Source organism: Rhinatrema bivittatum, chromosome 1 (assembly GCF_901001135.1).
Source record: "Rhinatrema bivittatum chromosome 1, aRhiBiv1.1, whole genome shotgun sequence".
In the NCBI taxonomy this organism is placed as follows: domain Eukaryota; kingdom Metazoa; phylum Chordata; class Amphibia; order Gymnophiona; family Rhinatrematidae; genus Rhinatrema; species Rhinatrema bivittatum.
The window spans coordinates 94,221,437-94,248,578 of record NC_042615.1 but is presented as its reverse complement, the minus strand read 5'-3'; the positions used below and the strand labels follow the sequence as shown (position 1 = coordinate 94,248,578).

The following is a 27,142-nucleotide window of genomic DNA, read 5'->3' as shown; positions in this document are numbered from 1 at the left end:
ATTGGCTAAAAGCACTTCTTGATGAAGCAGAAGTTGATTATAGTAACTTTGTATACTACTGTGAAGTTCATTTGCTTAGCAGAAGAAAAGTTACTGCAATATTTCCTGTGGTTATTCAGTGACAGAAGTAATTTTTTTTTTTTTAACAGGGAAAGGAAACCCAGTAGTAAATTTTGAAAATGCAAAATGGATATATAATTTGGCCTCTGTAACTGGCATTTCTGCCCATTTAAATGACGCGAAATCTCGTGCCACAGGGGAAAGGCCATCCCATTCCAGAATTTACTAACAACATGGCAGATTTCCAAATCAAATTAGCATTATTTCAGTCACGTCTTTTAAATACCACCATCTCCACCACCTGTCCCTTTCCAAACCGTCAGAAAATATTTCAACAATACAAGATGAATAGCCAACAGTTGCATGCACACTGAAAAGCTATAACAGTCATTTGAGGAGTGATTTTTGGACTTTGAATGAGATAAAATATATCGTTTAAAATATTTTCCAGTCCTTTCGAAGCCTTATCCAGTTTTACTGCTTGAGCTCATTGACCTTCAGAATGGTGGTCAAAGGAATTCAGAATTCAAGAAAGAAGATTTGTTCAACTTTTATAAGTAATTTCCCTGGAACTCTCACCCCAGTCTGTGGCAGAAGGCAGCTGTTTGGTCAAAAGCACCTACATTTCTGAACGGGGCCTTTTCATTGATGACATTGAACAAATCTATACATCTAGGATTGACAACTGACTCCAGGTCGACCGATCAGGCTGATCCACTCCTGGCTTTGCCCCATTGCATGCTTGGATTTGTAGTTCTGACTGTCCCATTGATGTCTCTAAGAAAATCAGAACTACCAAAGAAGGAGAAAACTTCTGTCATTTTATAAGCCTTGCAAAGCTTTCTGAAGGAAAACTAGGGTCAGACAGCATTGGAATAGGTCATAATTACCCACTTTCTCTCCTCTGTGCCTTTACATCATGGCATTGGATAAAGTCCAGGCACTCTTCTCCACTAAGTTTTAAGTTCCTCTTTCTTTCAGGCCCACATTTGGTCCATGTACATGGCCTCTAGGAGAGTCTAGAAACAACTAAGTCATCTTCCCAACTGAATACCTCTGTTTCTAATTTTACAGCAGTCATCCAGTGAGATTTCCTACTCCCCGTATTGGGCATACATTAAAAGGTTTAAAGGCCTGACCGCTGCTACTCTACAGGGTAAGAAAGATGGTTTCATCGGAGAAACCAAGTATATCCTTCCTGCATGGAAGAACTATCCAGAAACTTTTCTTATTAAGACTGCAAGACGCTACCTCTAATACTGTTCTTTGGCCGACCACAAGGCATGTGTGTAAGAAGAGTACTTGGCTCACCTTTCCCACTTCAACAAGGCTCACAGTCCTCTTCACATAATTTTATACAGTGGAAGTTTACTGTGGTTCTGAAAGCAAACTTTCCTTATACTGATCCATTCATCACACAGGGCTCTATCATTTTGTGGAGCAGGACACAAACAGCTCTTTCAGTGTATTTATCAGTCTTTCTACAGAGAAGGTGGAGAATCATACAGGGCAGGGGAGCACAGCAGTTACATTTAGCTGCACTGAGAATTTGCAGTTATGACTGTAATCACCCATCTCCTAATGCACTTACAAAGCCAGAACTGTGAGCTAAATGACCATCAGACTGGATTAATCTGCCACTGCTTTAAACAGAATTTAATTCATCACATTCTGAACATTTTTACATATTAAAAACCACTAACACCTTGGAGAGAACCGCAAGGATGTTCTGAACAGTTTCTACGTGTTCAGATACATTGTCACTTGTGCATAATGTACCGTGCAATTCTACACATCCCAGTAAAGAGGGCAATTTACCCAGATAAACTGGACTGCTTAAAAAACTGCCCTCCTACGAGGCCCCCGTCCCAGTCCCAGACTACCCAAGGCCCCATGGCCTCCCACAGTTCCTGCATGGGGGGAAATGTTCAGTCTTTTCAAGGATGTTAGGGTTTTGATTTTCTACACACCAGTCTAAAAACACCACAAAGCACTAGTCTTCACTGCCACAGGTATTGTTCAAATTAAAGTCTTTATTGAAAAACTGGGAAAACAAAGTCCAATAGAATGTACTAATTGATAGCGCTCCGACAGCCACAGAGGCCAAAATTGTAACAAAAACTCCAGATCAGTTTAGTCTCTTCACACACTCTTCCCCAAACAGGTAAGATCTTCTGGGAAGGTACCCTTCTACCCTGGGCCCATCCAGTAGCTTTTGGGTAGCTGACATCTCTTATCTTCTCTGTTCCTTCCTTTCTTTATTTTCTCTTAGCAAGCATTTGCAGATTTTCATGGTTAGGCAGGCTTATGTTTGAAATCTCCCAGGACGCTCGTCCTATAGATTCTAAGGATCCTTTTCATCTCAGGGCTCCTCTGATTTTCTCCAGGAACAATTCTTCCTTTAGAAGTTTCTGGAACTCCCAGGATTTCTCCTCTCCTGGAATTCCTTCCTCTCAGTAAGGCCCGGACAACCTGTCCTTCAGATCCTAGCCACTTTCCCTGAGTGGGAACCATTTCTTTTCTTCTCCATCCTTCCCTGTGGAAGAATAGACCCACTGGCACCACTCTCTGAAGAGACAGCTCCCTAGCATCACATCACATTAAGGGCAGGGTCTATTGAGAACCCCAGACACACACACTGAGGGCACTCAGACCAGCTAAAGCCACGACTGACATGTTTATAAGGGGAACACTACTGCTTAGGAGCAAAAAAGGGACACTCCCTTACATACACCTGGGCTTCCATAGCATACATTCCATATCTAGATTGGGGAAAGGGATTTTCAGAAGTATGCAAGCTATTTTCCTTCTGCCCCTTCCCTCTGCTTCCTCACATCCGGAAGCTGCAAAAGGCACAGGTGCTTTTAGCAGGTGTAATTTGCGCTTGTTAATTTTCAAAAAGAAACTACCCAAGTAGTTTATCTTTACAAATTTAACTACAAAGGTCTGCAACTTTGCAGCTTCACAAGGTACTCAAAAAATCCTGTCATATTCAAGAAAGTTTCCTTGAAAAAAAAAAAAAAAGATTTTTTAAAACAATGTTTCCAAACCTCTCCTGGAGGCACACCTAGCCAGGTGGGTTTTCTGGATTTCCACACTATGGTGTGCAAATCTATCTGCTTATTCATTATTCTATCGGCACAGTAATAATTTATTCACTTTATTAGGATTGAGTGGGCCAATCCCCATTTTGAACTCATTATGGATACTTTTATTTATCCAGCTAGCACCTGCAGCTGTTGCACTGGGATGGAAGGGAGCGCTAGGGGGCGCTCCCCAATGCGGGATGAGAGGTGTGTGCCCTTGCGGTGAGACAGGTCCATGTCTGGGAGCGGAGTGAAGACCAAGCCCCTGCCGACCTGCGCAGTCTCAGTGAGACCAACCACGCAAAGTTGGCCTCTGAGTAGTCCTCCAACCACTCCAAGCCCTTTCAGACCTGCCGCTGGGTAACGGCAGAAGCGGCAGGCCGGACAAGAGGCAGAGGTGGATGAGGACTTGAACGTGGATGCTGAAGACAGCGGAGCTGATGAAGACACGTCAGGGAGTGACGATGACTAGGACAGGTTAAAAGCAGACAAGATAAAAGTCCGGGACTCCAGGAGAGCAGAGGGCCTCTCGCCACTGGCAGACACTCACTGAAGAGCAGCAACGAGCACAGGATGGACGACGGCCCACAAGGAATCCGAGAGCAGAAGATGGACATCTGGACAGAAGGAATCCAGACAACTCCCAGTAGCGACGTCCTGGACGGAGCTTCAGGACCCAGCATGATCGAAGCACCTGACAGGTCAGTAGATGGAGGACAAAACCTCCGACCCAGCGTGGAAGACGCAACAAGGAATCCTGAAGTTGGGCTGAAGATGGCCACTAGGGTTCAATCTGGAACCTGGAATGAGATGAGGACATCAGGACATGATGGACGAGGAGGATCTTCAGCCCCGTGAGATGGAGGAATCCCGCCAGCACCCTACACAGTCCAGCAGGGGCGGTCGCGGACCACTGGGCCACTACATGCCCTACTCAGCCCAGCCGGGCTGGTCACGGACCATGAGGGATAGGATGACAGAGCCTCAGGAACCTCTGGAGGAAGAACTTCGGGAACATAGACGAAGACATCAGGACACATCAGGAACAGCAAGTCTTGGAGACATCAGGACACAAGGAAGGAGGAAGTGGTGCAGGACCCTGGACAGTGGCCATGGTGCCGCTGAGAAGTGCAGGAGCAGGAGGAACAGACCTCAGGCAGGCCCTGACATGGGAAGTGGCTTCCCTGCCGCACAGGATGGACAGAGGATGGCTCCCTGCTGTGGAGGACATTGGGGACTGCAGCCTCCTGGCCGTGAAGAAGATGATGATGTCAGCAGCCCCTGCCACGGAGGTGGGAGCGGCTTCACAGCCTCCGGGCCGCTTGGGAGCGGCGACTGCAGCCTCCTGGCCGCGGAATGGAGGAATGACGTCAGCGGCGGCTCAGCTGCGCTGGAAGGTCTGGGGAATGTTGGCGGCCTCCTGCCGCGAGAGGTCCGGGGGTGGCTCCAGCTGCAGGAAGGACACGCGAACATCGGTGGCCTCCGGACCGCGAAGGTAAGAGGAGGCTCGTGGCTCCAGCCACGGGCCGAATCGCAACAGCAGCTTCCCTGATTTATTGCCATATAGAAAAAAAAATCTATGCTTTACGGACCACAAAGATAAATATGCTCTCTGTTTTTCCACATTATTCAATACCTGCTGTAGATGAATAAATTCTTCTCTAGCTATCACTGACAATCATGTTCCTCTTAGTTTGACTTAGTTTGATTTCCAAGTCAACTCTTTCTTTGCTGAGTTTTTTTTTTTTGCTTAGTTATAAGACAGGTAATACCGTAATTCCTCCGCCCAATAATTCCAACAAAAAGGTGTATACTTATTAAGGGTAATCAGGCCAAAATAGTTTGTTTCCCAGACAACATCCTCAGTATTATCACAAATCAGCCTTCTGGGATAAGAATTGACTTCTTCCACTAGAATGGTTCATTTTTATGCACTAATGTTGGAATCCTACAAGCTCTTTGTAGTATCAGATCAAAAAAAAAAAAAACCCGAGCCCATTTTCACTTTAATCTAATATGCTCTAAATCTGAAAGAAAAGTCTTCTGTCAGAAAGTTAACTTCATTTTCAATTTCCCTAAGAGAGTTAGAACTTTCTTTCTTTTAACTGGAGAATTTACACCAGCTCCAGTCCACAATTTATAACTATGGAGATTCTGTCATTTCCTATTACCAAAATGGGCCGTTTTTAAGAGCAAAGACCCCTGGTACCAGGTGCTCCAGGAAAACAACTAAAGGTTATGGGCTTTTTAAAAGGAAAATTTCACATCAGACTACAACTTCCCTTTTCTTATTTATTATGAAAGATATATAAAAAAAAAAAAAGAATCAGTGGCAATCACTAAAGCTGTTCTGAATCTCTAAGCACTTACAATCAGTTATATAAATCATACACTTCATTGAATATATATCTGTTGCGCTCGAGGGCCTTGGGAACCTGATGCACTGGGACGAGTGGAGTGTGCCCTCGGACCTCTGCGAACCGGGAGAGGAGATCCGAGGAAGCGCCGAGGGAGCTGAGATGGAGCCTGGTCTGGGCAGAGACCGGAAGCCCAGGCCCCTGCCGACCTGCATGGCCTCCGGGAGGCCAACCACGTAAGGTTGGTCTCTGAGTAGTCCTCCGACCACTCCAAGCCCTTTCGGACCTGCCACTGGGTAACGCAGAGGCGGCAGGCCAGACAGGAGGCAGAGGTGGACGAAGGCCAGGAGCTGATGAAGATGAGACCTCTGGAGTAGACGAAGACAAGGACTCTGGAGCAGACGAAGATGAAGACACAGGAAGCAAGACAAGCTAAAATCAGGCAAGTAAAACTCAGGATGGAGTGGAATCCGGATAGCACGCTAACTCACACAGCCGGAAAGGAGGCTTCAGTGGCCAGATCGGCCCTCAAGCTATCCACTAAGCACAATCCGCTGGAGGCTAGGCGAAGCTGGAGTCCAAGACATCAGAGGAAGCTAAAAACGTCAGGCCTCCACGGTGAGGGCTCAAGACATCCCATCGGACTTCCAGGACACTCAATGAAGGGCAGCGAGGAAGAGCGAGGCAAGGACATCAGGAAGGCTCCGGACCATGGACGTGGACTGACGACGGAGGTGGAAGATCCTCCTAACCGGGCTGGTCGTGGACCATGCAGGGACAGGACAGCATGGAACTTTGGCAGATGCTGGACGGGACGTACATCAGGAAGAGACATCAGAATTCAGATTTGGATTCAGATTCAGAATTGGATCAGGAAAACTGGAGATACGATGGACTTCGGACACATCTGGAAACATGACAGACGACAGGATGAGACGAAGGACATCCAGAGGAAAGACCAGGAACATGGACGATGAGGGATCCCACGAAGAAGAGAGATGCCGGGCAGGAGCAGGAAGCAGAAGTCCAGAGGAGGCTAGCCCCTTTCCAAGGCAAGGAGGAACTGACTGAGGAGCCCTGATACAGGGTTGAAGGAGGAGACGCCCAGGGAGGAGTACCAGGTGGGGTCCAGGGCATATCCAGCCATGGGCCCTTTAAATGAGGAAGAGAGACGCGGCCTCACCCCTAGGAGAGAGAAGCAGGACCCTGGAGAGTTGCATCCATGCCGCGAAGAGGAGCAGAAGCCGGACCAGGCCACAACCAGGCCCAGCGATGTTGGCGGCTCCCTGCCGCCATGGAGGAGAGCCAGAGGATGGCCCCCAGGCCGCATGAGGAGGCGGAATGACAGCTCCATGCCACAAACGTCAGCAATGATGGCGGTGGCCTCCAGGCCACAAGGAAGGCAGCTGAAAGTGGCTCCATGCCGTGAAGGAAGGGATAGGCTGCGGCCTCCGGCCAACCGCAGGAGTTGCGAAGACGGCAGCCTCTGGGCCGCAATGTACCTTCAACAAAATCCTCGCATCATAAACGTGCCATATCTACAGCAGGCCCCATTCAATGGAATGCGCTCCCACCAGACATTCGGCTTGAGTTCTGCCACTCTTCATTCAAAAAAAAAACTTAAAACCTGGCTCTTTAGCCAAGCTTTTCCAGGACCATGATCATCATTTTTTCCCCTCCAACCAGCAAGAACATATCTTCTTCACAAACCCCCATTTTCCATACCACTACCTACTTCGGTATCTAATCTCTTGCTGCAGGACACTTGAGACTTTCTCACTTATACGTTATAATTTTTATGCTCAATAAGACCTGTCAACTTAATTGTTTAAGTCTTTTTTTTTTTTTTCTCCTTTATCTTTTGGTCATCAATGTTACAACGTTATTGTTAAATTTTGAACTTATGTACACTGTTCCAAGTTTCATAACCTTGTTCTATGTAATGCCTTTTGGCAATTTTCATGTTCTGTTTCAATGTAAACCGATGTGATCTTTATTTCATATAGGAACACTGGTATATAAAAATCTAAAAAAATAAAATAAATAAATAAGAGCCTGCTCACGGCTAGGCTTGCATGCAGGAGCGCAACAATATCAAAACAATCAACATGTTGCAACATTCTTACATATTTCCTTGCATCATATTCTAATGTTCAGTTGCTACCATACAGTTGGTCCCAGTCATGGATCTCATTTAAAATCTTCACCCAGTCACTTATTATTCCATATACCTATGCCCTAAAGCTAAAGCAATATCTTTTTTCCTCCATCTTAGATCTCATCAGCCATTTCATGCTTTAAGGTGAAGTGTCCTTAGGCCTTCCATTCTGAAAGCCATCTCATGCTGGGTGTTTGTAGCAATACTAATGCAATACCTCGTGGTGTTTTTCATTTTAGCAAACAGCAAAGTTTGGTCTAGGTGCAGATCCACAATAACCTTATTTCTTTGATTTCAACACAATTTCACCATCATATCATAAGACTTTAGCAACTTATAGCAAACAACTGACTTGCTAAGCTTTGCAAAATATATGTTCCTCCATAACATTCTCTGTATAGCTGACCCACGTAACACCCATAAATTAAGGGTCTTTCTACTTTAATTCAACAGTTTTCCATACCAGTTTAATTAGATAAAGGAAATTATGTTAACAACAATAAGCATCAGCTTACTGATCATAATATTCCCTCAAGCACAGTTGCATAGGCAGAAATGAATTTTTGGGGGGCCCAAGTTTAAAATATGTGGGCAGTTAACAAACAGGTCTAGGCCCTACTAGTTATACGCTTATTGATAAATAATGCCTCAGGGTATACCTGACAATGAATTTCTAAGTAGTCTCATCATGATGATGCTTTAAAATATTTTAATTCTATTATTTCAAGCACTTACCAACATTAATAATACCCTATTAATCTGTATTAATTTAGTTTATATTTATTGCAGTTCATAAATACACATCGAACATTTAACAGAAACATCAGATCCAATCATGTAGTAAAACAAAAATCAATGTATTCTTTTATGAAAACTCTTTCCAAAAATGCAGAGACTATCATAACTACAATAAAACATCAATAATCATAACCATCATCATAAGAAGATTTGTAATTGGTACAGAACAGAATTAGGACATGCAAAAAATATATTCAAATTCTGGTGTCACCTCAGTGACAACAAAATACACTCCCTCCACTGCCAAACACTTTGTGAAATAAGATAAACCCCTACAAAAAAAACCGGTCCAGGGTGGGGTGTGGCCTGAGCCTCCAGGCACAGCGGCCATTTGCCGCTTTGCCCAGGATCATGGGCCGGCCACCGGCTGGCACTCGTAACTTCTTCAACAAAGGTAAGGGGGGGTTCTAGGTAGGGCTGGGGGCAGGTTAGGTAGGGGAAGGGAGGGGAAGGTGCGGGGGGATGGAAGGAAAGTTTCCTCTGAGGTCGCGCCGATTTCAGAGTGGCCTCGGAGGGAACGGAGGCAGGCTGCGTGTCTAGGCACGCGCAAGTTGCACAATTGTGCACCCCTTGTGCGCGCCGATCCTGGATTTTAAACATGTACATGGCTGCACGTGCATGTTATAAAATCGGGCGTAGATTTGTTCACACCGGGTTGAGTGAACAAATCTGCACCCGTGCGTAGGTTTTAAAATCTGCCCCAATATGAATAGTGATGCCCATAAGAGGTTCATAGACTTCATATGATGGTCACTGAAATGTATATTTCAGCAGAAAAACAAGATGAAGAACTCTGACCAGAATAATGATATGTGCCCAAGTTATCTGATCTGCCTGTTTAACTTAAGAAATGGGGATTTTCTCCACAAACAAAGAGCTAAGCTGCCCAGGTGTATGGGATAGGTCCCAGACTAAAAAAACAGCCCAAATCTGCCTGGAGACAAAAAAACAGCCTATCCAAAGGGCAAGTTTATCAAGTCAGCTCACAGAAAAATGCTGACACAGCAGGGCAGCTCTCTGGTCAAGAGGTTACAGGACTGAGATCAGACTCTAGTTCAGAGTCACCATATGGCAGGAGCAGTGACCCCCCCTCCCAAAGGAAAAGAAGGACCAGCAGTCTGAAAGGAAGAAACAATCATGTCCATCCCATGAGCTCTTACATATTCATGCTTTGCCTGTTAAAAGCAGCCAGGTAGAGGGCTCAAGGAGGCAGATGGTGAAAGAAGAACCATTAACATCTGAAGATGGTGCCTGAGCCATCATCCCCTGCCCCTCCCTGTGACAAGGCTGATGAACTATGGGGTCCAGGAAGTCTGCACATAAGAAAGCCCTGCTGTTTGTGTCAAACCTGTTTTCTCTTTTCCAGGGCTCAGACAAAGACCTTTCGTCCCTCAAGCAACAGGGGCCCAGAAAGTATGCCTCCTCCAGCAGAGACCTTCTCCAAGACCTCCAACTACAGAGACTGCACCAGGGAAAAACTGAAGGTAATCTCCTAAAGTTATGGGGCTAGTTGGCTAATTACATATTAACATACTCTAAGCAAACCAAAGTCTCTGATATGTTCAATTTACTAATGATGCAGAGCTTTACTAAGTATGAGCCTGTGTTGCAGAAGCAAGTGTTGTCTATCTTATTCTAATTTCTAAGCCTGAAATATCTGATTAATAAAAGTCTAATTCAGAAGAGAGCAGTGTCCATTTCCAAACTATTCATATTACATATAATATAGGAGGTAAGGTCAGTTTCTGTAGTTCTGCCTCTTCCCCTAGAGACAGAGAAAGACAAGAGATGGGAGAGAAAGCTGGCAGCAATCCACAGAAATAGAATACCCTTATATTTTCCTACAAATAACTGGAGGTTCCACTGAGATAGAATAGACCACACCCATCCATAGACATGACTTTGAATGTGCTATCAGATTTACCAGAATTAGAAGAACAAGCATTAGCGAGAATCACACATGTTTATACTAATAAAGAGGATGTCCAGCATGAAATATCTAGGGTATATGAGAATTTAACAGACACACACCTACAATTAGGGACAGTCACTAACTTTATTGTATCTACCCTGAAATTCTTGGTTAGTGAATCTAAATTAACAATTAAGATGCTAGTGGAGTATACCACAACTTTTCATTTATTAAGAGAATTATGGCAGCTGTAGCCCGGATTGAGAGCCAGTGGGTGAGGAACCTCCCGCTAATATCATCTTACCTCCTCCGCTCAACCCTGACGTCGTCACCAGGCGGGGCCTACGCGCCATAAAAGCGGCGCGAAAGCGGCGCGCCACTGCCGCCGGCGCGCCGCCAAAGTCCCCATTGATGATGCGCTGTTGGGAGCATCGCGTTTGTCCGGGGAAACATCATTGAGCCCTCCAGATCTGAGGATACCACTTGCTCCAGGTCAGTCTCCGCCGCTTGCGACCACAAATTTGCACACAGTACCGGTGAGTCCAGTGAACAAATTGGAGGGTGTGGATGCAGTGAATCAGGAACTGGGTACAACTGCCGAGCATGTGAGTTCAATACTGCACCACGGGGGGTCCCCTACAATGCAAAACCTTATTCAAGGTAGAGAAAGACCACAACTAATATCTGGTGGATCTATAGTAAAGGAAGATCTAATAGGGGCACAAGGTGAAGCTGCGGTTATTGATCCAATTAAAGAAGGCCCGGTGACGTTAGACTCTCTCTGGGAATTAGTAGCCTCATATAGCCCACGTTTTCAAGGGCTTACGAGGCAGCTTAATTCAATGTCTGAGAAATTGGATAAAGTAGCCCAGGAACACGATGTAAGAATTAATGAAAATTCAAGCAGGATTGTGGAATTACAAAATGCAGTAAAATTGTCTCAAGATATATGTCAAGTGTTAATAAAAGATAAACAAATAACTAACAGAAGAGTGGAATTCATCGAGAACAAACTTAGAAGGTTGAACTTAAGACTTTTGAATTTCCCAAAAGTAATAGGGGAATCTCCCCGAATGACTTTAAGGAGATATATTTTAGAAGTCTTGAAGATGCCATCTGATCAGGTTCCATGTATAAATAAAATCTATTTTCTCCCATTTAACAGAAATAGGGAAGGTAATCCACCACAAGTTGATTTAAATAACTTGACAGAATTACTAGAATCTTCTACAGAAATATATGAAAGGGCGACCTTACTGATATCCTTTGTTACAGAAATGGAAGTTAGCTTGTTTATGAAGTGTTATTTTCAACATATTAGTGAAAGTTTTATGGGTCAAAAAATCCAAATATTCCCAGACCTATCCAAAGCTACTCAGGAAAGGAGAAAGGCCTTCCTTACTATGAGACAAGAAGTGAATACTCTTGGGGCAAAGTTGCTTCTAAGATACCCCTGCAAAGGGGTGGTTACCTTGAATAGAGATGTATATATTTTTTATGCCCCGGAACAACTTAGAGTTTTCATAGACTCTAGGAAGGTGGCCTTTACAACCTCCTCTCCCAACCAGGGAACGGGCTAGATATCCAGATCATATGAAAGTGTGGTAAATATTTAGGAGTGACTTATTATTTGATTAGATATCTTGATATCCTTTCTATGTAACTCCCAAAGACCCGGTTCTCCTCTATTATTTTTATTATTTTTTTCAAAATGTTAGTGGTCTGAACACTAGATGATGTCTTAAATTGTATTTCTAGGTTGAAAATAATGTTACAGAATTTCTGTGCAAAGTCTTTTCTTTGTAATGATTTAAAAAATTCAATAAAGAATAAATTTAAAAAAAAAAAAAAAGAGAAAAAAAAAAAAAGAAAAAGAGAATTATTACAAAATGATAAATCACACCTAGCATCACTAAATCAGATAGTGGAGAAAGATATTAGCCAGCTAATGGCTGAAGTTAATGAAGTCATAAATACTTGTGTATACCAGGAGAGAGATCAGAAGCAGTTAGCGTAGGAAAACCAGATTCTGATCATGAAACAAATACCTTAGAACAACAGCTATCAGATCTTCAAAAGCAAATCACAGAAAAGAAAACGCAGAGCTCTGAAGGGCACCTGAGGAACATACAAAAGGCTCACAGCATTGAAATGGAGTTGTTCAGAGCAAGAAAGAAAGCATTAGCCCAAGATCTTAATGAAATTAAAATATTTGTGAAAGCTCAGGAGGAAAGACAGCTCTCCTCACATAAGCAAAACAATCAACATACAGCTCTGTTCAGCCAGCTATAGAGAAACTTGTTTCAAAGTAAGAACAAAATAGAGGGGCTGCACAGAGCCAATTCACAATTAAAACTAGAGAAACGGGAGCTATCAGCCAATTTAAAAGAATCCCAATGCTAAAGCTGTCCCAAAACATGATTGATTTATTGAAAGAAATGACAGGTCCCATTAATCTAAAGCAAAGCAGGCATGAATCAGAATATCCCGGTGCAGCCCAGGACTCGTCCCTTCCCCCATATTTCACTGAGGACAGCAAGAAGGAAGAGACACCAAGAGAAGCCTGAGAACAAAAAGGAAAACTTAGTGCATGGGGGCCAAGCCAAGGACACAGCCGCAGCTTCTCCCCATGGAGCACAGGCCTCTGCTTCCCCTTTCACAACTTGGGTTGAGGAGGGAGGGATGCCCCTTCTGTTTTCCCAGAAGGGGAGTGAATCAACCCATAAGAGGGACTAACAGGGGCTGGGGATCTGAAGCTACCACCCAGGCTGACTTACCACCAGTTGACACTAGAGGGACATTAGTGGATCCCTAAAAAAAGGTTCAGATATTCTGCAGCACCTAGCCAGTTTGCATGAAGTTTTTAGCGTATTAGGAATTTGTTCTGAAAAAGACCAGGTAGCTCTCCTCCCTTGGAGCTTTAGTGAAGAAGCTCGACAGTATATCACCAGCATCCCCGTAGAGGTTAAGGATTCTTTAGAAATATTTAAGCCCACCCTCAATGAGCATGTTGAGACTGATGCCAAAAATGCTATGGCACAACAGGCTGCTTACAAATGACATGTGGCCCCAAGAAAAGGCCCTGAGCTTTTAGCCCACGCCTAAGGCAAATTGTCTTTTACGGGGAGCTTTGTGACACGAGGGCTAACAAGGTCACATTATAGAACCTCACTCTTAGAGCTTGCTTACATCTCCACAGGGTGGCTCCCTTAGGTTTCCTAGTAGAGGAAGCTACATGTCATTTGCCACAAAAGAAAAACTGCCACAAGAGAGCAAAATACAGATGAAAAGAGAGAAATGAAATCAGGTGTCTATCATAGTTCATAGTCCATTTATGAGCCTTGAAATTTATTCTCTATCTTCTTATCCCAAGTCTGACAGGCCCAAGAAGCCTCCTTCCAAGGAACAATCTGCTGCCCTGGCAGGAAATGCAGAAAAGGGCCCCAGTGATCCGGCTTCACCCTGAAGGAACTGTAACTGGAGGCGTAGGAAAAACTATAATCAGTGGCAATCTCTGGAGAGTCACCTGGCAGAGCTGAAGGATGCCCTCCAGAACCTCAGCAGCCAAAGGCACAGTAGGCCCACTATGCCTGAGAAGGTTCTCCAGAAAAATCAGAAAAGGTCTGGAGAATCTAAGAGCAGCACTAGGCCTAGCACCCCCGCAAGAGGGCCCCAGTACCTCTGGGCCCTCTACTAGCAAACCGTGATTAATCAATCATGTTTTTTCTCCCCAGGTCTCTACCATCAGTGCCAAAGATTCTTCCCTGTTTGAAACCACCAATACCAACACCTCTGCAGTATTAGGTGACATCCAGCCGCACAAGAGCTCTGCCCCCATTCTGGATATGGACTCTATCAGGAAGCACAAATATTTCTTAGGAAAATTAAAACCTCAGGGACTCTGCTACATGATCCCCATCCGAATATAAATGTATTCAGTTGTGAGGGTCTTCTAGATAGTGGTTCCAAGGTCACCCTTGTTTGACAAGCTCTCTGCTTCCTTAGAGGAAAGGTCCACTCCAAGAGTAGTCCTGTGTGATATGGCCCCAGGGCCTATGGAGGAACGCCCATGGAGATCAGAGATAAGGCCTAGCTCACCATTGAGTTAGGGAAGATGAAAGTGAAGCACCCAATTCTGATCACCAAAAGCCCCGGTGAAGAATTCCTAATTGGGAATGAACGCCTCATGAGGCTATCCCCCATTCTTGATTGTGTGAATGTGGACTCAGGTAAGGCACCCTTTCCCATACAGAAGAGTTGTTCAAGGGGAGAAGGAACCTGTAGTTATCTGTTCCATAGAGCAGAAAGATACTATTCTCAAAATAAATTTTCAGAGGTCAGCAGGTCTCTCTCTATTCAGTACAGACAGGCAGAAGAAGGGGGGAGACAATAATGACAATGTTATCCTCTTGAAAAAGGAGGCCATAATCAGCATTGTCCTATATACTGACCGAATGGAGATTTGCTTCAATTGAGCCTTACCTCTGACTGATCAGAGTAAGGCTGATTCAGGAGCTCAGGAGTGAAGTCCATCTGTAACCAAAAGCACACACCTGGTACACCCCAGTCAGGGCCGGTGCAAGAGTCCGTAGTGCCCTAAATAAAAAGCTATTGATGTGCAATAATTCGCCATTGTTAGAGGCGCCCATATTCATCACCATCTTTATTAGCATGGGCCTTTAATCTCATCGCCGTTATGAGGTTCGCCGTTCTTTATCGTTGCTTTTATTAAGCCATGCCTTTGTTCACGGTGCTCTTTTATTGAAGCCCTTTTGATCTTCACCCTTTCCTGCTCGCCCTTATTGGAGGATACCCTTAAAGAAAACAGGAAGGGGTTGTGAGGAATTGAATGGAGGCTATCATCTTTAATGAGTTCAAATATCAAAACGGTGTGATAAGGCAGTGATGAGAGCCCTTAGAATGCTAAGGTACATAGGAGATTATGATGCCTCCATTCAGGTCAGAGAAACATAATATGATGGCAGATATGGACCATAAGACCCATCTAGTCTACCCAATTTAATTATTGTTGTATTGCCATAGGTCCCACTTGATCTCTGTCTTCCTCTTCAATTCTTTGTATCTTAGGGTTGGGGGTGTATATGTGGCTGTGGGGGTGTATGGAGTAGGGATGTGAATCGGGCTTCGGACGATTGAAAATATCGGATGATGTTTTCAAAATCGTCAGAAATCGGGGGCTCCCGATAAGAGAACCCCACAATTTTGTTCCTGGGGTTCTCTTATCGTTTTGGGGGAGGGCGGGACAAATGGCACACCAAAACAATCCCTAAACCCACCCTGACCCTTTAAAACTGTTCCCTTAGCTTCCCCCACCCTTCCGAACCCCCTCCAAAACTTTTTACAAGTACCTGGTGGTCCAGTGGGGATCCCAGGAGCTATCTCCCGCTCTCGGGCCATTGGCTGTCACTAATCAAAATGGCGCCGATGTCCCTTTGCCCTTACCATGTGATAGAGTATCCGTGCCATTGGCCGGCCCTTGTCACATGGTAGGAGCATTGGATGGCCCGCACCATTTTTAAAGATGGCGCTGGCCGTCCATTACTCCTACCATGTGACAGGGCCTGGCCAATGGCACAGATACCCTGTCACATGGTAAGGGCAAAGGGCCATCGGCGCCATTTTTATTAGTGGCAGCCGACGGCCCCGAGAGCAGGAGATCGCTCCCGGGACTTCCACTGGACCACCAGGTACTTGTAAAAGGTTTTGGGGGGGGGGGGGGGGGGGGTTCGGGAGGGTAGGGAAAGCTAAGGGAACAGTTTTAAAGGGTTGGGTGGGTTTTTTTGTTTATCGGCTCGGGTGCAGCCAATAAACAAAACCGCGATCGGGCCGCACAAAAAAAAATTAACGATGTGAATCGGAACCGATTCCGGTTCCGATTTACATCTCTAGAGTATGGAGGATTTGCAATGTTTTAACACTCCAATTTCTCCTTCAGAAATGGTACTGGCAATAAAGTCTTCTGCCCTTTCTAAATCTCCTGGTCCAGATAGCTTACCCAAAGAATTTTATAAAATTTTAGCTGATACTGTTTGTCTGCCACTGGGTAAACTTTTTGAAACCCTGTCCAATCAGATGTTTACGGGTTGGACGGCTAATAAGGCTACTATAGTGATTCTACCGAAGCCGGGGTGGGATCCCACGTTACCTAGTTCATACAGTCCTATCTCACTTTTGAATTGTGATACCAAACTTTTGGCAAAAATTATGGTGAATCGTTTGTCTTCTTTTTTTCCTAGATTGATTTCGCCTATGCAGGTGGGGTTTGTCAGGGGTAGACAGGCAATGGTAAATGTCTGAAGGGTTTTGGCATTCATAGATCTTTCCCTCAAAAAGAGTTTAAATTCTCTATTAGTTTCTATGTGGAAAAAGCATGTGACAGTTAATTGGTTGTTTTTCTTTGAGGTTCTCAAAAAGTAAGGTTTCCATGGCCAATTAATCTCCTTTCTCAATACACTTTATTCCAGTCCACAAGCTGCCATTTTTGTCAATGGAGAATTTTCTAGGGAATTTGGGCTATCTAGGAGAATGCAACAAAGGTGCCCCTTATCACTACTACTCTTCGTGCTTTCCCTAGACCCACTTTTAAGGATTTTAAGTTCTTCGGAAGGTATTCAGGGGATACAGTTTGGGTGTACAACTTTTAAACTAGCAGCTTTTGCTGATGATTTATTGATTCATGTTACAGACCCCATTAGGTCTTTAGCGACAGCCTTACAGCAAATTGTAGATTAGGGCCCTCTTGCTGGTTTTAAACTAAACCTAAATAAATCGGAGGCTATAGCGATTGACATCTGGGATGTTGCTGATGGGGGGGATAGGTTTCCTCTTAAATGGGCTGGCGATCAAATTAAATACTTGGGAGTATGGCTTCCCCGGGACATTTCCACTCTTTATTATTTTAATATTTCTCATTTACAAGAGAGAACTGAGAAATCAATATCTGCTTGGTTACATTTACCTCTGTCCTTGATAGACCACATCCATTTGTTCAAAATGACTATTCTTTCCCATTTGTATATGTTTTGGGAGTTTTACCTATATCTCTCTCTCTGGATCTACTCTTAAAAGGTCGTATGGCTGCAGATTATGATGAAACCTATTCAAAGGAGGTTTTGGGTTACCCGGTATGCAGGTATACACTCATGTGATTAATCTCATGCATATTGGAGATTGGATTTTAAATATGAATGATTATTCGAAGATTGATCTAAATACGCAGCTGATTTCTCCTGTTTCTCCTAGGTTTCTCCTCTTGTCTCCCAATATGTATAATCTTCAATTTTTGTTTCCCCCTTCGCAAAACATGGAAGTGGCTTCTGTCCAGTTCTTCTTTGCATTCTTGCTCATTCCCTTTTTTACCAATTCAGGGAAATGTGAGCTTTCTTCCAGGTCTGGGTTTTTCTCATTTTCATGTCTGGGAACTCAAGGGGTTAATTTTTTTTTAAGTCAATTGTTTCAAACAGATGGGTCTATTATGTCTTTTCCTGATATATGTACACAATTTCAGTTGTCCTCAAATGACCTTATCTTTTATTATCAATTGTTCCATTATGCCAAAACCCTCAATGTTTCTGATCTCCAAAATCCGAACTGGCAATTTCTCCTGGACTGGTTTAATGAGGAGGAACATATTCATCATTTTTCTACAAGTATACGAATTGGTCCTTGGACAATGCATGGGCTAAGTAGCAACAAGAGTTGAGAACTCAAGTCCTGCTTCCAGATTATGTTGCTTGCTTTTCAGCTGTCCGCTCTGTCACTTGTAATACCTTAATGAGAGAAACAAGATATAACATTCTCCATAGATTTTCATCTCACAACATCAAGCTCGCCTAGCTAAACTCAAATGTAATCAGGGAATTGCTCACTTGGATCATTCTTTGTGGGATTGTGCACGAGTGCTATATGTGATCTCCACCTGCCTATTTCACCTCAAACAGCATTGTCTGGCATATTTTCTACATCCTTTCCTAGGACTTCACTACAAAAACTGTGGATTAATAAAGTTTTCATTTTGGCAACCTCTACTATCCTTCGGATAGGGAGACAACCAGATGAGCCATCCATAACTCTCTGGCGCAACAGTATTCACAATTTGTTAGTTATGGAAATCTATGTGTGTCATCACTCTTCCTCGTTCCAGCTTAAGAAGAGAACAATAGACGCTTGGATGCCTTACATCATATCTCTACCACATAGAGCTTGGAGCTACATCTTGACTGATATAGATTACTGATTGTTGCTGGATAGTATATGTTCATGCTGTCTCAGCAGCAGAGTGGGGGGTTGGGAGGGAGCAGGTTCACTTTCTTTCTTGAGAAATGTTAAACATTGTCAGAACATGTGGTATGTATCAGATACAATATGAACCATATGTATTAGGCTGTTTCTGATTTTTCCTGTACGATGTCAATAAACAGATTTCTGATAAAATGCTAGATTGTAGAGAAGAATAATAATAACTGCCAATGGTTACTTTACAAGCTTCTGTGAACACTCCCCTCCCCTTTCCTCCTAACTTGTACTGTTATAATAACATGGTTTTGACAGAGGGACTTTAATAAACTGTGGCCAGCATGGGGCACGGATCCGGATGATCTGCCATGTTGGAGGGTGCAGGCTTCTCCCTGTTATGTTTTTGTAAGGATGTGAACCCTGGGCCAAGATGAGAGATGTCACCGCCCACAGGGAGGAGCCCTGTGAGTCTCAACATTGGTAGGCACAGCCTCAGCAGCATAGGACACAACTGTATGATAGAGACTTTATTATGAAGGAAGGAAAAGCAGAGCGGGAGATGCAAATAAGTACAGTTCTGAGCAGTGGGGTATACCCAGGGTGATACCAATGATGTGAAGATCCAGTAGTGGCCCGCACAGTGGGGTATGCCAGGAAGTCCCTTCAGATGAGTAGAAATTACCTCAGATGATGACTGTACTGATGATGATGAAACAGACTGAGATGCAGGAACCCAGAAGTGGATCTTGTAGCTGGTACAACGATACCCTGCAGCACAGGGTATAATGGAACAATTACTACTGAAGAGGAAACGGTAGTGGCCCGAGGCATGGGTTACACAGCAGAGAAGCTTCACTAAAACTAGTATTGTTGAAGTCTGTAGTAAGGTTCTCACAAGTGGTGGTTCCAGGAGAGTGACCCAAGAAGCGGATCAGGTAGTAGTCCAAGGCAGGAAGGCCCTCCGAGGAGCGGATAGCCAGGAACGCAGAAGGGCCCTCGAGGAGCGAGTACCCAGAGCGTCCACATGCCAAGAGAGGAATCTGGAACTGGAAGTCCAAGAATGGAGTGGATTCAGCAACGAGGGAACTCCTTGCTCACTCGTTGAAGCAAAGGGCCGGTCAGCTTAAGTACAGCAGCAGATTGACGACATCCGGAGGGGACTCCCCCAAGATTCCCACCATGACGTGTACAAAGGAGGCCCTTGCGCGCGCGCCTTAGGTGATTCCTGAGACAAGATGGCGGTCAGCAGTGCCCACGCCGACCTGGGGACGCCGGGGAGGTCGGCGGTGGCTGGCGGATGCCGCCATTCTTCCTAGGATTGACGGTGCAGGAAAAAAGGAGGTGAGCATGAGTGGTCACAGCCATCTGTGACCGACAGGCGTAACACTCCCTTGACCGCATGTACAATTTAGGTCTCTCAGAGGATCATTTTCTGCGGGTGAAAAGCAGTGCTTCACCCATGGAAAGCAAACCAACCCTTTGAAAATTCCCTGCCCCATATGCAGTTAAACGTGTGCCTATAGTGCCGCCGCGCACAGAGTTTTACCCACCGTCAGAGAAAGGCATTTCTGGGGAGTGGGGTTGGGCGTGCACATATTTTTTAATTTTCAGAAGTATAAGACTTGTTTTATTTGAAAGAACACTCCACAAGAAAAGGAGGTGTAGAGTTGGGCTGTCCCCTTTTCCTTCTGCAGCTCCCAAAGTGAACATACTCACGTGTTTTCACTATGAGAACTGGTGCAAATGTACAGGTCTAAAACACAAGCAGTTTGAAAATAACCCTTGGTGTGATTAGTTTTGCTTCCTATGAGTTAATGTTTGCACATGCAAAACCTCTGAATCTAATACAGACTGTACTGATTACAAATATTTGTTGTTAAAAAGCTGGCTAGTTCACACTTCTAGTAAAGCTACTATTAAAATTATTTGCTGGTCTCATTCAACTAATTCTATATGGCTACAAGAATGAAGTCTGGAATGTATACAGGAAGGGAAAGAATGTCAATATAAATCCTGTAAAGCAAAGCGGTAACCGATCCAGTGAGCTGTGTAACAGTGACGACAAGGAGAATCGGATGATAGCAAGCCCTTTATTAAAATGCCCGACTCTGGCCGACCAGCCGACCAGCCGTCCTTCAGCTAGTCAAGAAGCTTCTTGACTAGCTGAAGGACGGCTGGTCCGTTTGAATTTGCTATATACGGAACATTTTTTACTCCAACGCTGGCATCACATAGCACCGCTATGTTGATAAGAGAAAGTCTATTAGTCTGAGTAAGAATTCATCTGTGACAAAGGCATAATCAATCTGATATCTTCTACATTGATCAAATCAAGTCCTGGATAAATGAATTGCCCCTGAGGCAGCTCTGTGCAAGGGAGCGAAACTCGGCCAGAGTCGGGCATTTTAATAAAGGGCTTGCTATCATCCGATTCTCCTTGTCGTCACTAATATAAATCCTGTACCTCCAGTTCTGTAACATACCGTGCATCCACAGAAATGTTCTAACAATGGAACTTGGATGTTTCTCTTACAGCTAATCCTACAAAAATATTTTCAAATTCTGGTGTCATCTCACTGTAATAGCAGCACAAACACCTTCCATTGCCAGACACATTATGAACTAACACAAAACCCTGCCAAAAAGAGACTCGAAATCCATACAGCAAACATTATAACGTAACAGTAGTAACTCCAAGAACTCAAATAACAAGAACACTACCTGTGAAAAAGCACTGGTAAATATTACGCTGGGTCCCAGAATACCAATACACCACCTACTGAGGAAACAAAACAAACCCGATTACTATAGATTCCTACACAGACACTACACGCTAGCAGAATCTCTCATCATGGTCACATGCACAGAAAAGAGACAGACCCTCAGCAAATACAAAATAAAGGATCAAAAATTAGACAAAAATGGAAATGGAAACCCCAAGAAGCCAGAATCTGTATGTAATAATGGAAAAACAGGACCGCCATTCCTCATAAAACAAATAAAATCAAGAAACACAAAGCATCAATTATAATAGTAAAACCATATTAATAAAATAATATTTAAAAACTACTAAAAAATAGAATAACTTCTATTAAAATCATATACATTTTTTTAAATTTCTCAAGCACCAACAAAATATTTCAAAACAACACACATAATAAATAAGACCAAGTAATTAAAACTAGTAAGGATGAAAAAAAAAAACCCCTGGGAACTCTATTTCCAGTCACTGTGAGATTGCCAAGGATTAAGGGGTTGGGGGCAACACAAATTTTATCCTCTCTCTCTCACGCTTGCATGTCCATTCTCTCTCACACATATACTGTCAATTACAAACACAAATATGCTCTTAGACACACCCTCAACCTATCTCACAGACCCAGGCACACTTTCAGGCTCTATGATCCTCTCTCTCCCCTCACCTCCCAAACACAAGCTCTTACTTCCCCGAAATCTCTCGTACACGTACACACATACACACTATCACTGGCTCACTCACATACACACACAGACACACACACCCCCAGGCAAGCTCCCATTCATTCTCACACACACACACACACACACACACAGACCCTCAGGTAGGCTCCCATTCACTCTCACACCACCCCCCCCTTCTCACCCCCCCAGACATGCGCACATTCATTCTCACACATACACACACAGACACCCAGGCAGGCACCAATTCATTCTTATACACACCTGTACCCTGAGGCAGGCACCCATTCTCACAGAGATAGACCACCAGACAGGCACCCATTCATACACAGACACCCCCAAGGAAGGTACCTATTCATTCACACACACACCACCCAGGCAGACTCCCATTCATACAAATGCACACACTGAAGGCAGACTCCCTCTCTTTCTTTTGCCAGCAACCTCGGAGCCTCTCTGGTTCTGCTGCTGCCACTGTCACTGCTGTCACGTGGCTATTAGGGAGGTGCCGATTGTTTCTACTGGCACTGAAGCTCATTCTGCTGCCTCCTCTGTGCAGGCCCCACAGTATTAAAATTAGGAGGGCTTCCAATTCCTCCATGCTGATCTCATACATCATGAGATCAGCATAGAGAAAGTGCTATTCTTGCATATTCCCAAAGATAACATTTGCCAATCACTAAAAATTCCAATTTTTTTATTTTATTTTTTTACCTTTGCTGTCTGATCTTAGTTTTCTAATCAGTTGGTCACAGGCTTTTTTTTTTTCACGTTCCCTTTCTTGGTCTTTTGCCAATTCCTTTTACAGGGTCTCTTTTTTTCTGTTTCTTCTCTCTCCACGTGTTTTCTTCCCTTCCTCCTTCAAACACACACTCAGGCTCTCATTCTCACATGCTATCACTGTCTCTCACACATACACGCGCACACAGACACAGGCTCTCATTCTCACATGTTGTCTCTCTCTCTCATACATACTGTAGCACCCCCTAGCTGCAAATTAATGGAAATGGCGACTCTCTTCTGCTATGGTGGTTCAAGTTTCTGAGTGGCAGTGGGATAGGTTGCTGGTATTGGAGTTGAGTTGCAACTAAAGAGGTTCTACACATTACCTTCTTCCCGACTGGGTAACTTAGAAGAAATGGGAAATCCCACCCAGCCAGTGGAGCTCCCAGAGGTTGGGAGGAGAAGCAGAGAGTAAGAAAGATATTATATAGGAAAGAATAATTTAAAATTGACAGAAGCTTTATTGTGGTAACAATTATGAAATCAGAACAGTTATCAGAACAATTTTTACCATCTAAGTCACTATGGTAATTAGCATTTTCTTCTCTTAAAAGAAGCAAGATGCATTCAAAACACTTATTCAGGCAAGTCACAATATTGTCCACTCTTTTTACTGTATTTTACTTAACACCAGTACGTTCTGTGAACTTGATGCTTTTTACTGCTCTCTCTTTCAGTATCTTTGAACATTTTCTCTTAGGTCAGTATAATGTTCTTCCTGCAATTTTGTAATGTATTTCTTTTGTTTTTGAGTGAATGTCACTAGTGTCTGGCCAGACCTAGGCTGTTGTGAGAGTTCAAACTTAGCTGTAGGATGCATGGTGCATTGTCTTTTTTGCTCCAAATAGGTGCTTGTGGCAATGATTGAGAGCGAAGCACTCCTGGCTTTGTTACTCTGGCCCTCTTCTTTTGGTCACTTTCCAGAAACCACAGGAACAACCTAATGGCCTGACTTTAAGAAATGAAAAAGAGAAACTATCTGCCTCTCACCAGATATCTTCCAGCAATCTAACAATGTGGCCCTATTATGTGTGCAACAGGTCCCTACCATGTACTGAAATTCTAACTAATAAGGACAATTGCTTATTCTTTGATTTTAACTACTGGTTCTTTCTCTTTCTGTGGGAACAGAAAATATTTTAGTTATTTTTCCAGTCGCTGTTTCAAAATGTCCCATGTCTTCCTTGTTCAGAGAGGAGTTTGTTTGGATTTGGAATCTCCTTTCGAAGTTTGGCCTTTTGCCTGGATTGGTAAAAAAAGAAAACAATTTAATTGTCTCGCTTAATGTCTTTTGACTGTTCACCAAACAGTAACACTGGCTCAAAACATTGATTTATCTTCAGTGGAATTACATCTCAGTATATAGAAGGCATAATGGGGTAAAGTCATGTGCCACTGATTCAGTCCAGCTTTTTCCCCTTCGTCCTTTCTAGCAGAAAAGTTTCACCCTGAGAGATAACTGGCTTCAGAGCTATGCATCACTCATGCACTTAATTCTCCTTCTGCTTGAAATCTTGACTTTATAGTTTTCCCAGTAACATTTTAACTCCTGAATAGAACAGGTAAATTCCACGTTCCTGTTCATTTAATTATTTTTAATTTTGACTGTACTTCTTCCTTACCTTGGCAGTAGATTTTCTTATTTTCACAGTCTCCTCCACTCTTTGACTTACTCAGGCTTTAACAATAATAGATTTTCTCTCTCTATTCCCACTATTTCTGTCTCAAACAGGGTTTTCTCCTTGTCCCTTGATTCCAAGACAGAGCTCCAGCTGTAAGCTCCTGCCTCTGTACAAGACCAGTCTCTTTCTGCACGTGGCTTTTTTTTTTCCACATGGAGGATTACTGCCCTGAATGAGATCACAAACAGAAAATAGTTCCTCATATAGTGCTAATATATCCTTAAACACTTCTTACTGGACTTCTTCATAACCTCCTTAAGATGGCAGAAGTCTGACAATTAATATCATCCAGTTAAAACTTTTGTTATACACAGTTCTAACTGGGTGTTAGGAAACACAGTCAACGTACATCCCCTTGATTCTACCACAGCCTTTTTACAAAATAAAAACTAAACACGAGGCTTTTCTGTATGAGAAACTGATGGCTGTGTCCATGCAAATTAGCCTGTCACAGGGGAAGTACTGACACATGGAACCTTGTGGTGCCAGTTGAATGGTGCAGCTCCTTGACCTCCCATAGATTTGTATTGGCTCCATCTGCTTCATGTTAAACACCATCTAACTTTATCTTCTAAAACATTTTTAAAGCTTCATTTTGAAATAAAAATTATATGAAGGGATTTCTCAATACTTGCTCACATCTAGGTTGGCACTGGTTTCAATACTTTTGTTCTGATTTTCTCAGAGTGGTTTACATTACCGGAGACCTGTGCTGATGTCACTTCCTTTTTCCCTTCCCTGCAGACCCAGCTGATTCAAAAGGTACAACTGCAACTTTCTCAGTGCACTATCTTTGTTGTTGTTGTTTGCTTTTTTTTTTCTGTAAGTCCTGCTTCCTCTGCAAAAAGAGGAGCTGAATCCCTTCTGTTCTGATTTCTGCCCTGGCTATAGCCTGCTTTTGTTGTCCTTTCAGAACCATAGAAGGTAATCAGGCATGAATGAGACAAGAAAAACAGGCTCTCTCAGCCTGTCTTTCCCTAATTTTAACCACTGCAGCATTTCTGGGATTTCTTTCAACATGGCATACAGAATGCAAATATTGTTTCACTTGTTTACAATACACTCTGGCTTTCTCTTTCACATGCTGTCTCACTCTCACACACAGACAGGCTCTCTCACATGCTGTCTCACAAACACACAGGCTCTCACTCTCACATGCTGTCTCTCACACACACACAGATGTTCTCACATGCTGTCTCTCCAGACATACAGGCTCTCACTCCCACACACAGTCTCTCAACTCTCTCTCACACACAATTTCTCAACTCATACTCATTCACACTCACATTCTTTAGGGCTTCAGCATCCCTCTCATCTCTGGGCCTCCTCTTTGCGGGTCCCTGCAGAATGGGCTCCACAACGAGCCTGATCTTCTTGGGCCACCGCGAGGTAGGATCCGCAGCGGCCCTGCCACAAACGCTGCTCCTCTTCTGCACACAGGCCATGCCTGTGCGGCACCGACAATGTTTTTCTTCTGGGGCCACACAGGCAGGAAGGAGAAAGAGCAGAAGTGTGTTTTTCTTCAGGCCATGTTGGAATGAGCTCCAACTGTGCATGGCCACGAGAAAAGTTGTGCGTGGTTATGCACACATGCAGCTTAGAAGGGACAGTGGCCGGCGCACAGCATAGGAACAGCACACTTCCCTGCTCAGTCCCTGGGGGGATGAGGTCCACCAGCGGCCGCAAGGGCCTCCCTATGTCGGCTATCAGTGCCCCTCTATGGCTCTGCACCTGGGGGCATTGCCCCCCCCCCCCCCACCCGCTCCCCCCGTCGGTACACCACTGCTGACTGCCCAACCTCTTTGGCAGCAGCTGACCTTGCAGGAAGGTAGAGAAGGAAGGGGGGAGGAGGAGGAGCAACCAGGTCTGGGTCAGAGGGAGTTGTGGCAGAGAAGCTAGCATTGACACACACTCCTCCCTCCCCTAATCTGGTACCTTTTTTTTTTTTTTTTTTAAATCACCCCTGTTGCTCTTCCTCCTTCCCATGGCCACTTCCAACCACACTGGCCATAGGTGCTCCCCTTCCATTGCCAGCTGTGAGTGGCGCTTCCTTCTAAAGGTCCTGTGACCCATTCCAGCTATGCTGCACTTCTTACATTGCCAATGGTGGCCACTCTTATGTGCCATCTGTTTTCTAGGAGCTTCTTGCTCCAATACCGCAGAGTGGGGAAACTCCCATGAGATGCAGAAAGTTTGCCATTCGAGGGGCAGTAGCGCAGGTTTTTACTCCTGTTGTAGTGTGCGTTTATCTGTGGTAAGTTAACTATTATTCAAAAGGGGATTTAACTCCCAAAAAATGCACATTAAACCAGGTGTAAAAACCAGCACTAAAATTAGGTTCATGCAAATCCCGTGTAAAAGTTGGAATTAGCTATTCCCCAGCAGTGCAGGGAGGTGTCTTAAACGGCAGAGCTTAAAGCACATTTTCTTATCACTGGAAATGTAACTCCTGGGTCAGAGTAGGAGTAAAATTGAACTCACATTTCTGGTGGCCATGTTATACTATTGCTGGGGTAGTGTCTAGCTGCTTCTACCAGACTGGCCACAGCAATAGAATAACTTTGGCCACCAGAAATGTGAGTTTACTCCACCTCAGACCCAAAACTGTGCAC

General features: G+C 44.0%; 1 protein-coding gene across 2 annotated transcripts in view; it reads left to right on the top strand.

Moving 5' to 3' along the window:
* The window catches only part of SCRG1 (stimulator of chondrogenesis 1), a 61,739-nt gene that overhangs the window by 6,919 nt on the left and 27,678 nt on the right, over nucleotides 1–27,142 (top strand). The window contains exons 2-3 of one of the 2 annotated variants that reach the window (XM_029575913.1): nucleotides 9,826–9,943; nucleotides 25,216–25,292. In XM_029575913.1, coding sequence (XP_029431773.1) covers nucleotides 9,826–9,943; nucleotides 25,216–25,292 — 195 coding nt within the window. The remainder of the gene's footprint in view (nucleotides 1–9,825; nucleotides 9,944–25,215; nucleotides 25,293–27,142) is intronic. The other variant, XM_029575997.1, reaches the window with a different exon arrangement.